This window comes from Chaetodon trifascialis, chromosome 9 (assembly GCF_039877785.1).
Source record: "Chaetodon trifascialis isolate fChaTrf1 chromosome 9, fChaTrf1.hap1, whole genome shotgun sequence".
Lineage (NCBI taxonomy): Eukaryota > Metazoa > Chordata > Actinopteri > Chaetodontiformes > Chaetodontidae > Chaetodon > Chaetodon trifascialis.
In genome coordinates, this window is record NC_092064.1 from 11,939,484 (window position 1) to 11,950,779 (window position 11,296).

Sequence of the window (11,296 nt, forward strand, 5' to 3'; positions counted from 1 at the left end):
TGCCACCCTTTGAAATAAGGTGGGTGGGTTGTACACCCCCAGCCGGCGTCTGTCTGTCTCTTGCCAGAAAGCCAATCTCTCAATGTCTCCTTGCTGCTGTGTAGATAATGTAGCCTACATCTCTCTCTCTCTCTCTCTCTCTCTCTCTCTCTCTCTCTCTCTTACACACACTTTATCTTCCTTCTTGTTGTGTTAAAGAGGAAAACAAAGAGTTATCTGTTTGGGTCTGTGGTATCACTGCTCCCTCTGCTTTCTCTTTCCCTGTGACAATTTGTGTCTTTAACATGAAGGGCCCAAGTGGTTAATGTAATCTATAAGATATAAATACAACATAACCCAGCGGTCCCCAACCACGGACTGGTTTCACGTAAAGCAATAATAGAAACGAATAAAAACAAATTGTTAAAAATACAACTCACCATTACCCTGAATGTAGTTGTTGTAATTAGTGAGAGCCCTGTGCTTGTTTCTCTTCAATGACAAGGCTTCATTGCCTCATTTGCGAGCCTGTCGCCACATATTACGCTCAGCGGGCTTGGCGCGTGAGAATCACCTGAAGCGATAAACCCGTATTTTAAATAGGGCTGCTGATATTGTCTCTTAAATGCAGCTTCTCTTGGAAGTTACAGGCTCTTTTTCTTCTGTCTCATCATTTGATATTATCCCCTTTCTAAAGACGCTCATTTTTGCTAGCTTGTGTGAACTTACTTTTTAACTACCGTATCACGTGACCGAGACAAACTGTTGTACATGTTTCCAGTTAATATTATTGTTGTTGTTGTTGTTGTTGTTGTTGTTGTTGTTGTTGTTGTTGTTGTTGTTGTTGTTGTTGTTGTGTAACTGTTATTATTATTAGTGTGTGTCTGTTTGACATGTGTACAGAGGTACAGGCGAATGCACCCGATTTTCAAAATAAAACTTATTTCAGACTCTGATGATCAACAAAATTTTTTTTTTCTCAGTCTCTCTGTGCGGCCCGGTACCAAATTTCCCCGGTGGTTTTGGGCCCGGGAAAGTTCTGGGTCGGATCCCGGGTCGGATGCTGAAAACCTGATTCATGCCTTTAATTTAAGATGACTCAACCCAACTGTTATTACCATTATTATTGTTATTAGTAGTGTGTGTGTCCCGGTTCAGATCCGACAAAAGACTATTGTGATATTGGGTCTTATGTGTATGTATTTGTGTGTTATGTGTATCAGCATTTTAACTGATTTTAACTATTTTATTTGCCCATTCTAATTTTGTAAAAATCATATCTGCAAAAAACGGAATACAATTTGTTAAATGGTTGTACTAGAGTAAAATATATCTACAATACTTGCTTTTGAAATGTAGTGGAGTAGAAGTATAATGCAGTATAGAGTTAAGAACAAAACCCGAAAAAAGTGTCTTTAGACATATACTTTCCACCACTGCCAGCGTTCAAAATGTACATCAAATGCATCGACGATATAATCACAACTAGTGAAGACAAAAATAAATAAATGTTTATTTTGACCAGACTGCTGTAACCCGGTAGTCATTTCCAAACTTTGAGGCGCGTATTACGTGACCCGGAAGTACCTCTATCCACGCGAGTCTCAAAGAATCGTTGCAGATACGAAGGCACCTGGTGGAGACGAGGCGGATACCATCTAAGAAAATATTTATTACAAATCCACAACCATGTAAGTATCGATGATGATCGACTTGAGATGGGTCATTTTCTGTCTCAGAGCCTGAACTTTGAATCTCGGTAGCCAGTAGCTAACAGTTCGAATGCTAACCTTGTTAGCGTTGTAGAGCTTCAGCAGTGCTAGCGATAGGAACCAAGGCCGGCTAACTGCAGTTGATAAACCCTTTGTATGTCTTTTCGTTGCTATTTATTTTCAGGCTCATATGCCTTACAACTACGTTACTGTTACAGTGTAAAAGTAATAATAATTCACACTTTTAAAACTGCCTTAGAGCAAAATTGAAAAGTTGTGAGCCAGAAGTCACACAGTTACTTTGGTGTAAGTTAGCCGAATGCTAACACCAAGTGTGTGAGCATGCGCCGTCTGAACATCATCGGTGAAACGAAGTATTCACTTCGTGTTAGCGAAAATATCTTCTGGGTAGGTATGTTTTTGGACAGAAGTTTGAATCCTCTGACAAGGATTTGTTTGCTGGGCTGTACAGGTATAGTGAGCTAGTGTACTTCGATCATGTGTTTTCTACAATAAGCCTACCTATATTACAATATAACATCTATTTAGCGTAATATCAGACAGAACTGACAATATCCCTACCACACATATGCCAACATGCCGTTTTCTTATTAGCAAAATTTTAATTGGGGTCATTTTGTGTCATTTTCCAGGAGTCTGTTAACTAAGCCCAAGTCAGAGATGACACCGGAGGAGCTCCAGAAACGAGAGGAAGAGGAGTTCAACACCGGCCCCCTGTCTGTGCTCACCCAGTCAGTCAAGAACAACACACAGGTCCTCATCAACTGCCGCAACAACAAGAAGCTGCTCGGAAGAGTCAAGGCTTTCGACAGGTACTGAGCCCAGTCACTGGCTTCTCCCCAGCCCATCTCCCTCAACAGCTTTAAGAGTGTAATAAGAGATTAATGCTTGATAACATCAAATAGTTTTATTTCATGTTTTTGTTCTGACATTTAATTTTAATTAGAGATGATAAAATATTTTTTGCTGATATTAATTAGTGTTCTCCTACAGAGGAACAGCATAACTGGAAGTGGGGGTGTATTTGTCTTTTTAGCATGCTATTTAATTCTACTTATTTCAATACACACACACACTCCTCTGGTTTCAGTTACACACACTGACACACTCTACCTCTTCTGTTTTCGTGTTTTGGATCTTTTTACCAGTGGTTCCCTTTTCACAATAGCAAGTGGCCCATGGAGGCTTGTTGTTAATGATATAACCTCGTAACGATCGGCACCAACGTGGTAGCAAATTGGATCAGCACCAACCAGGTGCATTTAACTTACATGCTTCTACAAAACAACAGCATAAGCACACCTGCATTAAACAGGAGAAGTTGCACCACAATCAGTGCATTTACAGGACGTAACACCAGAGAACGTCTTGTATTTCTCTGCAGATCATGTCATTGTCAGTTGACAGGAGGGCCAAGCAAGGGGAGATTGTTGGCTAGGTAATTGATTGCGCATGATGTCGATCTCTCAGATCGAGTCCTGATTTATTACTGAAAACTCGCCGCCTGAAATACACAAGTACAGATTACTTGGAAGTAGATTTTTCAAAGAGTATAAAATATATTGTTTTCCTTAAAAGATTCTGTGTATGATGCAGACCGACACACTGTTCCCTCAGCAGAAAATCAGAACCTAAAAATGTACATACTGTAAATTTAGATCTTAGATTTATCCACTCAAACTGGATAATTGTTACAGGATAATTATTGTCACAATAAAACAAATTCTGTGGTTAAAGGAAAAAAGAACCTTAATAGGCTTTTAACCTATCAAATCTTTGCAGGATATTTTCAATCCTGGACCTGATACTATAACACATTTTTAAGCAATGTCTGCATACTGATGCCATCTCCTATTTCATTTTTTAGTTCAGTCCAAGGTATATATCATTGAGCCTCATGCAGCATTTTCATAACCTTAGCCTACCCTTCCTACTTGTTTCTGTGACATTTGCTTGTATGAGCTCGTCAATCTCTGGACTTAGTTTTCATACGTAGCTCATTTCAGCCTTGTTCGTGAGGAGGTGTGCCTGCATTAATGTAATTTGCTCATTACATTAATCACCACCCCTAAAGTTTGTGTATAAGGCTACCTGTTCTGCTCCCTGTGGAGGCATGTTTCATTCACAAAATTGTTATCGAGGAACAAAAAGAAAACCTTCTTCTGCTGCCAGAAATGAGTTGGCAACAAACATGAAAAATGTTGCAGATCCACCAGAGGGATTAGAGGCCCTGAAACAATTAGAAAAAAATAATTGTACAACTGCCAACAACGTGTCATCAGAGCAGCCCCGAACTGTAACAGACAAAAAAAAGAAAACAAAGGACGAGTCTAACGAGATGCTAAAACCTAAAGGATAGCGCTCCATGACTGATCTGAGAGGTGCTGGAGAGGATGTGACAGAGATATCTGACGGGATAATAGCATAGCCTACAGAGGGTAATGTTACACCACAACCTGACATGACACTGGATAAACTGCTGTGCAACATGTGCCACTTAAAATCACAGGATCTAATACGCCTCTTTGTAAATTGGCCAGTCGTTGAACAGAATATTGAGTTTGCATTAAGTTTGTGTTATAATAATAATTGAAACTCCAAATTCATACAGACCGTGTGGAGGGGGAAGACTGTTAGAAATTCTAAAGTTTGTTTATATATAAGAAAAAATTCATATCATGAGAAAACTGAATGCCACAAATTCAAATTAAATCACTCACACACACATGCCAGTTAAGAATGAATGTGCTCGTACTAGTGTTTTTTGACTTTTCAGGCATTTTTTTCCCCCCCTTTCAAATTCAGTAATATTAAGTTTCGATGTTTGACATCCTCACTGTCATTTCAGGCACTGTAACATGGTCTTGGAGAACGTGAAGGAGATGTGGACAGAAGTTCCCAAGAGCGGGAAGGGGAAGAAGAAGTCCAAGCCAGTGAATAAAGACCGCTACATTTCTAAAATGTTCCTGAGGGGCGACTCTGTCATCATCGTGCTGAGAAATCCTCTGATCACGGGAAAATGAACTCTTTCTACACGCCCAGCTAAACCGCTCTCAGGGCCTTTTTTCTTGTCTTTTTTGTTTTGTTTTTTGTTGAATGATTTGAAGGCAGTGGACTACCATGAATGGAAACCTCTTTGTTTTGCAGGCACTGTTGGGTAAAAATGATATCTGTACTCTTTGGAGAGCCATTTAGGCACAAGAAAACCTGGTTTTGCATAGTCAATGAAAGTCTTCTGTATTTTTCATTTTAATAATAAAAGTGTTGAGATTCAAGTGTTGTGAAAGTGTTTTTTGCATGAAGCTTCCAAGTTTCTCCCTGCTTTGAAAACATGATTTAAAGCTAATTTGATTAAATGCTAATGCTTGTTTTATTTGTTTTTATTTATTTATTTGTTTTATTGGGGTAGCACGGTGGCACAAGTGGTAACACTGTCGCCTCACAGCTAGAAGGTCCCCAGTTCGAATCCCGCTGTGGGCGCTGGTGGCGTGCCTCCACCATGTCTTCAGTGCCTGCTGCTCGAGGAAAAATAAGGGCCCTTGTGTGGAGTTTGCATGTTCTCCCCGTGTTCACCCGGGGTTTCCTCCTTAATAACCCCCACTAAAAACATGCAAGAAGATCACCGCCTGACCAACAGTGACGAAAAAGGATGGGTCCCCGGGCGCGGGCACCGGCATCGGCTGGCAGCTGGCAGCCCACTGCTCCTGGTCTGCCGCGGAGGAACAACGGACCGAGGATGGGTCAAACGCGGAAAAATAATTTCACATAAAGCATGGTGTGTGTAAGTCTCCTCCTCCCTGTAGCATGTGTGTGCTGTGATGAATAAAGTATAAATCTTATCTCTTATCTTAGTCATTTCAGTAGATCAACATCAACATTAATATTGATAATTCTACTTTATTCATTTATTTTTTGTATCGTTGTTGAATGTTTTCTAAGAATATAACTACATTCCATTCTTCCAAACCTCGCTTATCTATTGCACACTGCTTCACATGTATCAGAGAAAACCTCAGTGAAAAGTTCTTCTTACTCGTATCTTGTGTATCCTTGCCAGCCGCCTCCTCCTCCTCCTCCTCCTCCCGCTGTCACCCTTTTCACTCTCCCCTGACAGCATCTTAGGTGTCGGGCTTGATTTCAGTCAGCAGCGCTCAATATGCGACAAACTGCCGTTTAAAGGCCCACTGCATTATTGATGAGACCAGATGTGCTGACTGTCACTTCACACCCTCATCTCTCCATTTCAGGCTGTTCCCTCTGCCGCTCAGCCCCTCCTGACCACTTTGTTAATTGTCTTAATAGCTTAACAGCTAGTCTCGCCTTACTCCTCTCTCACAGTTCTGGCACCTAACCTCTGCTCTTTGCTGCTCTCAGATTTAGTGGTCAGGTGTGCAGGATTTTGATTGTGTGAGTGAATTACAGCTTTTGGAGAGCTGAATCTTATCGATTGCTGTATCAGTGTTGAAATCCCCGTTGGTTTAGCTGTAGTCCTTATAATTAGAACATAACTCCCTGAAAGTCGTGTGTGTTGCCTTTATAAAGATCTGCTTCTGTAGGCCTAAACTTCCCTTCCTGCTGCACTATTGTACTGCCCTGATATCTTTACATGTGATCTATCGTCCCTCTCAGTATTAACCTGAGCATGTCTAAGGCCAGCACCTGTGGTGGATGTGTGACCATGAAGCCTGACTGATTTACAGCTTTCAGCTGAAGCCTGCTGGGTCAGGAGGAGGACTCAGCCACCAGGAAAACCAGTCTGAACACTGCTTATGAAATGCGGTGAACTTTTCTGACTCTCCTGTGACTAATGTAATGGTACCTATTGCACTGCTGCCTCAGGTAAATCTTGACATCTACCAAAAGTTTGAGGAGATCGTGTTGCACGGGCCGGAAAAGTTTTTTTTGCACTGCAAGCCTGAGGCAAGAGGAAGCACAGCAGCTACTAAGGGCCCTGTGGCCACCAGGAAACCCCTGGATGAGTCAACTGCTGGCTTCTTTCATAGTTTAAATGTTGAAGTCATTTGAAGTCATTCATCTGTACAGATGCGCTTTTTGCACTCTTAATAAAAGCAATGTTTGTTTTAAAAATGTGACTGAAATTAAATGAAATGTGCAGGGGTACAGAAGTCTGTTTGGGACGGCAGCACTAGCTGTAGCATCGAGGCCACAGCAGCTGGTTGCAGTAGACACATTTGGCCTTCCTGTGTGAGTTTGATCCCCTGTTGGACCAACACAGTCATTCACCATTCACTGTTCAATGTGATCCAGCTGTGATGTGAACATCCTCTGTTCACAGATTTTGTGACGATGAGGAAGCACCTTTGAATTGCATCTGCATTTATTCAGCCCACTTCTCTTATGTCCTTCCATGCAAGTGTGCAAATTAGTGTTATTGTGCCACAATTGCAGCTAATTAATCAAAGTTAAGAAAAGGGTTTGTGTGGACATCGATTTTCTCTCAAAAGACAAGTGACTGACCCTTTGGTGTAAACGAGAAAAGGAGGTTTTGCACTGTAACCACTGCTGGTTGTGCTACAGAACTAAACCTCCCAAATCTGTGTGATTGTATGTGTTGGCAGCAGCCCAGGAAAACTCACATTGATTGGTATGAAAATAGAAAGAGCAAACTGTGTGGACTCAATGAATCCTATCTTATTGTCACCTTAACCCCAAATTAAACAGTAACTAAAATTAAAATTAGAAAAGGGTGAAGCACCAATTTAATGCTAATTAACTTAAATCTACAAAATGCGTAGAAGTGTTGCAACAAATCTGATCCACCTCTTACAATCCACGATAGATTGATATGATATTTGTGGTACAACCTACATGTAACTGTTGTACTCAAGATGAAGATCTGTCACTTCGCACCTTAGTGAGATAAGGCTGAAACTGGCTGGACTCTGGTGCTGAACTCATGAAATGTGATGCATTATGCTGCAGTTCTGACACCAAGTGTAAAAAAAAGTAGTCAATTCAACAATGAATTAACTCTTTATATATATCTATGTGTTCAATGTTTGGATGGGACTTTTCAGCTAAACGTGTCTTTCAGACATATTAAGCAAACTGAGCAGCTGTTACAGGGCCTGAGACCCAAATAAATTCTGTACAGAGCCTCCAAAAACTTGATCCAGCTTCATTAGGTTGTGGCTGTGATGTGAGCAGCAAGGTGTTCATTATACTAAAGATTATCAATCAAGAAGCTGCAGGTTATTTTGGATTTATCTCCCAATAATTACCCTCACGACTGCAGCATCCGGGGACAAAGCGCTGCTGTCAAGTAGCTGGTGGGTCTATTTGGAGATGCCCGAGATAAAAACAACTTTGGGGACCTCATTTGTTGGGTATCATCGTGCGCTTTTCTCATGTTACTTCACTCATCTCAAAGACACTTCAAGAAGTCTCTTTCCCTCCAGATTTTGGGGCGGAGGGAGGCGATCCATGAGCAGGAAGGCAGATGTTTTATTCAGTAGGTAAGCGATAAGAGGGGGGAAGTGTGATTATGATAGCGATCGGCCATGCATCGATACTCGAGCCTCCGAGCAACGCGACACCGTGCAGCGCATCGATCGGGCGCCGGTAACCGGAGCCGCCGCCGCAGTTTGTTTTCAAGCAGAGCCGCGGTCCGGGTGTCAGAGCCCCCGCCAGGTCAGGTGGAGGGAGGAGAGGAGGGAAACACACAAACACCGCATCTCTCTTCAAGTGTGACTGGCAGTAGCTGCGAGGACGCATTGAGCGGCAGCCAAAACAGGGATCAGGTGTGTCGAGCTGCTGCACGCTGACCTGCGCCTATTTGCAAACAAGCACAGCGGTGCTGGGCTCTGACGCACAAATGAGCGTTTTTATTAGAATCAGAAAAAAGTATGAAACAGTATAACATTTAGTGGATACTAAGGATTGTTATCAGGTGTAAATGGGATTACTGTAGCAGCACCATCCCACCTACCGAGGAAACTTTTCACTGGCCTCCAAAGTATAAAACATCTTAGCAATTTATTTTTACAAATCCCCCCCCCCCCCCCCCCCCTTTTTTTCATTTAACCTTAAAAAAAATCATGTAAACCTCTAAATTCACAGGCACATTACAGAGGACATAAGAGTTTTGTCAATGTTTGATGTTCATTTAATATCAAAACTGATAGTTTGCCTGTGATATTTGTTGAGAATGTTTCTGAAATGCATTCAGGACAACAGCAGATTTTTCTTGAGGAAACCAGCTGCATAATGTTCTGGATTCTGAGCTTTTAGTGAAAGGTTACACTGCAAGACATCTTGGCTGCTTAAAAATGAATTATGGTTTACCTCATGCTTTGTTCTTACTCCTGATGTGAATCTGAAATGGTTTCAGATTGAGCTACGCAGCATAAGAAAACACAGGAACAGCACTTAGTTTGAGGGACTCTTCCAGCTTGTTGCTGTGTGGCATTTTTCTCTAATATCAAGGTCATGTTGCCATCTAGTGGATTTTAAAAGCAGTGTACCTAGTTTGACTGACAAGCCAGTTTAATTTACTCACATGGTCCTGAAAACTGAGACACATTTACTGGGTCTTGAAAGCATCATCTAGTCTGATATGAGTCCAGATATTCAATATGACATGCAGGTGATTTCCTGGGCCCGTTTCATTTTGACATGTATCGCAGCGGTCTGTCAGTCACATGCTTTGCCTTTTATGTAAGCACAGTGCTCAGATATTAAACTATAAACAGTTCTGAACTCAGAAAAATGCTTTATTTCATTCTCTCATCTTTCACTTTAAGGATAGTAGCCTGGTACAAAATGCTTTGTCAGTGTGTTATGGCCCCAATTCACCCTATGAGGAGTTCAAGGCCCTTTTTTTCAGGAGATGTCAGTTGGACCTGCTGATCTCTACAATGCTGCCCTTTGCTCAATGGGCTCCCAGCCCAGACCTCTTACTGAACCTTTGTGTCTCGCCTCCCCTTTACATATTTTTACCCTCCTCCAGTCACATTCCTCCCCTCTCAAAAAGAGAGGGCGAGAAAATTCTAACACTTGAGGAACAGTAACATTTACTCTGTGTCGTCTGGGTTTCTTTTACAAGGCTGCTAAACTTTGGCTCGTCTGGAATAGTTTACACTGTTACTAATGCCTGTCTGGCTAACTTCTACCAACCCCAGGATCCAGGCTGACACTGTGGTTCCTTGATTGAAGTTCAGTTGTGTAATTCTCTTTATTTGTCTGCTATTCATCCAGCAGTGGAGGCTTTCAGACGCTGCCTCGGGACTGGATGCTTCAACAAGTCCTGGACTCCTTGATGTCAGATGTAGCAAAAGTGCAGTCTGTTTATATAATAGACTCTCTACAAACTCGCAGGGATAGAGAGATGCCTAGAGTTGTAATTCAGTCTGGTAGACCAAGCACATCCACTGCACGTGCTCTGTGTTTCTTCAGCTGCTTTTTAACCCCCAGTTTTTCAGTTTCTCCACGCACTCACACACATGCCTCTTAACACCTATTGCTTTAAGTCTCATGAAGGCCTCCCTGCTGCTGGCTGTCCGACGGGCCTTCTCTCTGCGGATGGCGCTGACCGACTGACGTCAAGCTGTGGAAATAAAGCTGTGGTGAAGGGGAGGAGCGCAGGAGAAACCTAAAATTACTGCATGACTGTTTCTAATTCTTTACGGGCTACTTTCTGGGAACTGGACCAACTTCTTGAGACTGTGCCAGCACAAATCACACAAACACCTCCGCACGTGTTTTGAGCATAAGGTCACACAGGATCTGATATTAATAAGTGCAAAATTGCACACTCAGCGATGGAAAAAAAAAGGGGGTTCTGCTTGACAGTTTGAGCTTCAGTCCGCAGAGTTAACTGGGGACACAAAGCTAAATAAATATATACCAGACCAACAGTTGCTCAGAGCAGTCAGCTTGTATGTCTGAGTGTGTGTGTAGTGAGACGAAAGGCATATTGGCTTTCTGGATGTTTACACATGCCATGCAGACGTAATGCATTCCTTTCTCATCCTCTCTTCCACTTCTGTCCCCATTAGGAAGAAGGAGTGCTTTTAGTGTGTGCAGTATCTCAGTGTTGAAAACTGGGCCATGTGAGCCACAGGATTCCTCCTCTCCTTTACTGTTAACAGCATTAGACAGTATTACTTCAGCAGTTAACATAAGTTATTTAAAAGATTGCTACAGTCGATTGCTGTAATTTCATGGCCTATTGTCTATCTTTTCGAATCTGTGCTCAGTTATTTATTTATCGTTTTATTCCAGAAACATTACTCATGAAATGCTACAGAAATCGTATATAGGATAACCACAAAGACCACAGTTGCTAGTAGAAACCTGAAGTTACCCAGACAGCCAGTAGGGCGAGGTGAAGGGCTTGGCTAGGCCCCCCGGCTTGGATGAGATGCTGCCTTCAGGTACTACTGGAAATTAAATACACTAACCACATTAAGAAATAAATAAGAGCATTCAGTATATAAACACCACTGTCTGGCTCGCACTGTTTAGCAACTGCACTTAAAATGTATCTGTATTCATTAATCACATCAAACTTTAGTCACTCGCATCCAATATCACCAGAAGGTCCTCTGGTTAGCACTTGTGAA

The 11,296-nt window shown here is 42.0% G+C and overlaps 1 protein-coding gene across 1 annotated transcript; it reads left to right on the top strand.

Moving 5' to 3' along the window:
• The first annotated feature begins 1,549 nt into the window (after positions 1-1,549).
• Positions 1,550-4,987, top strand: snrpd2 (small nuclear ribonucleoprotein D2 polypeptide). Its single transcript, XM_070970579.1, has 3 exons — positions 1,550-1,670; positions 2,345-2,524; positions 4,561-4,987. Coding segments are annotated over exons 1-3 (357 nt in total). The 5' UTR covers positions 1,550-1,668; the 3' UTR covers positions 4,736-4,987.
• Positions 4,988-11,296: the final 6,309 nt, after the last annotated feature.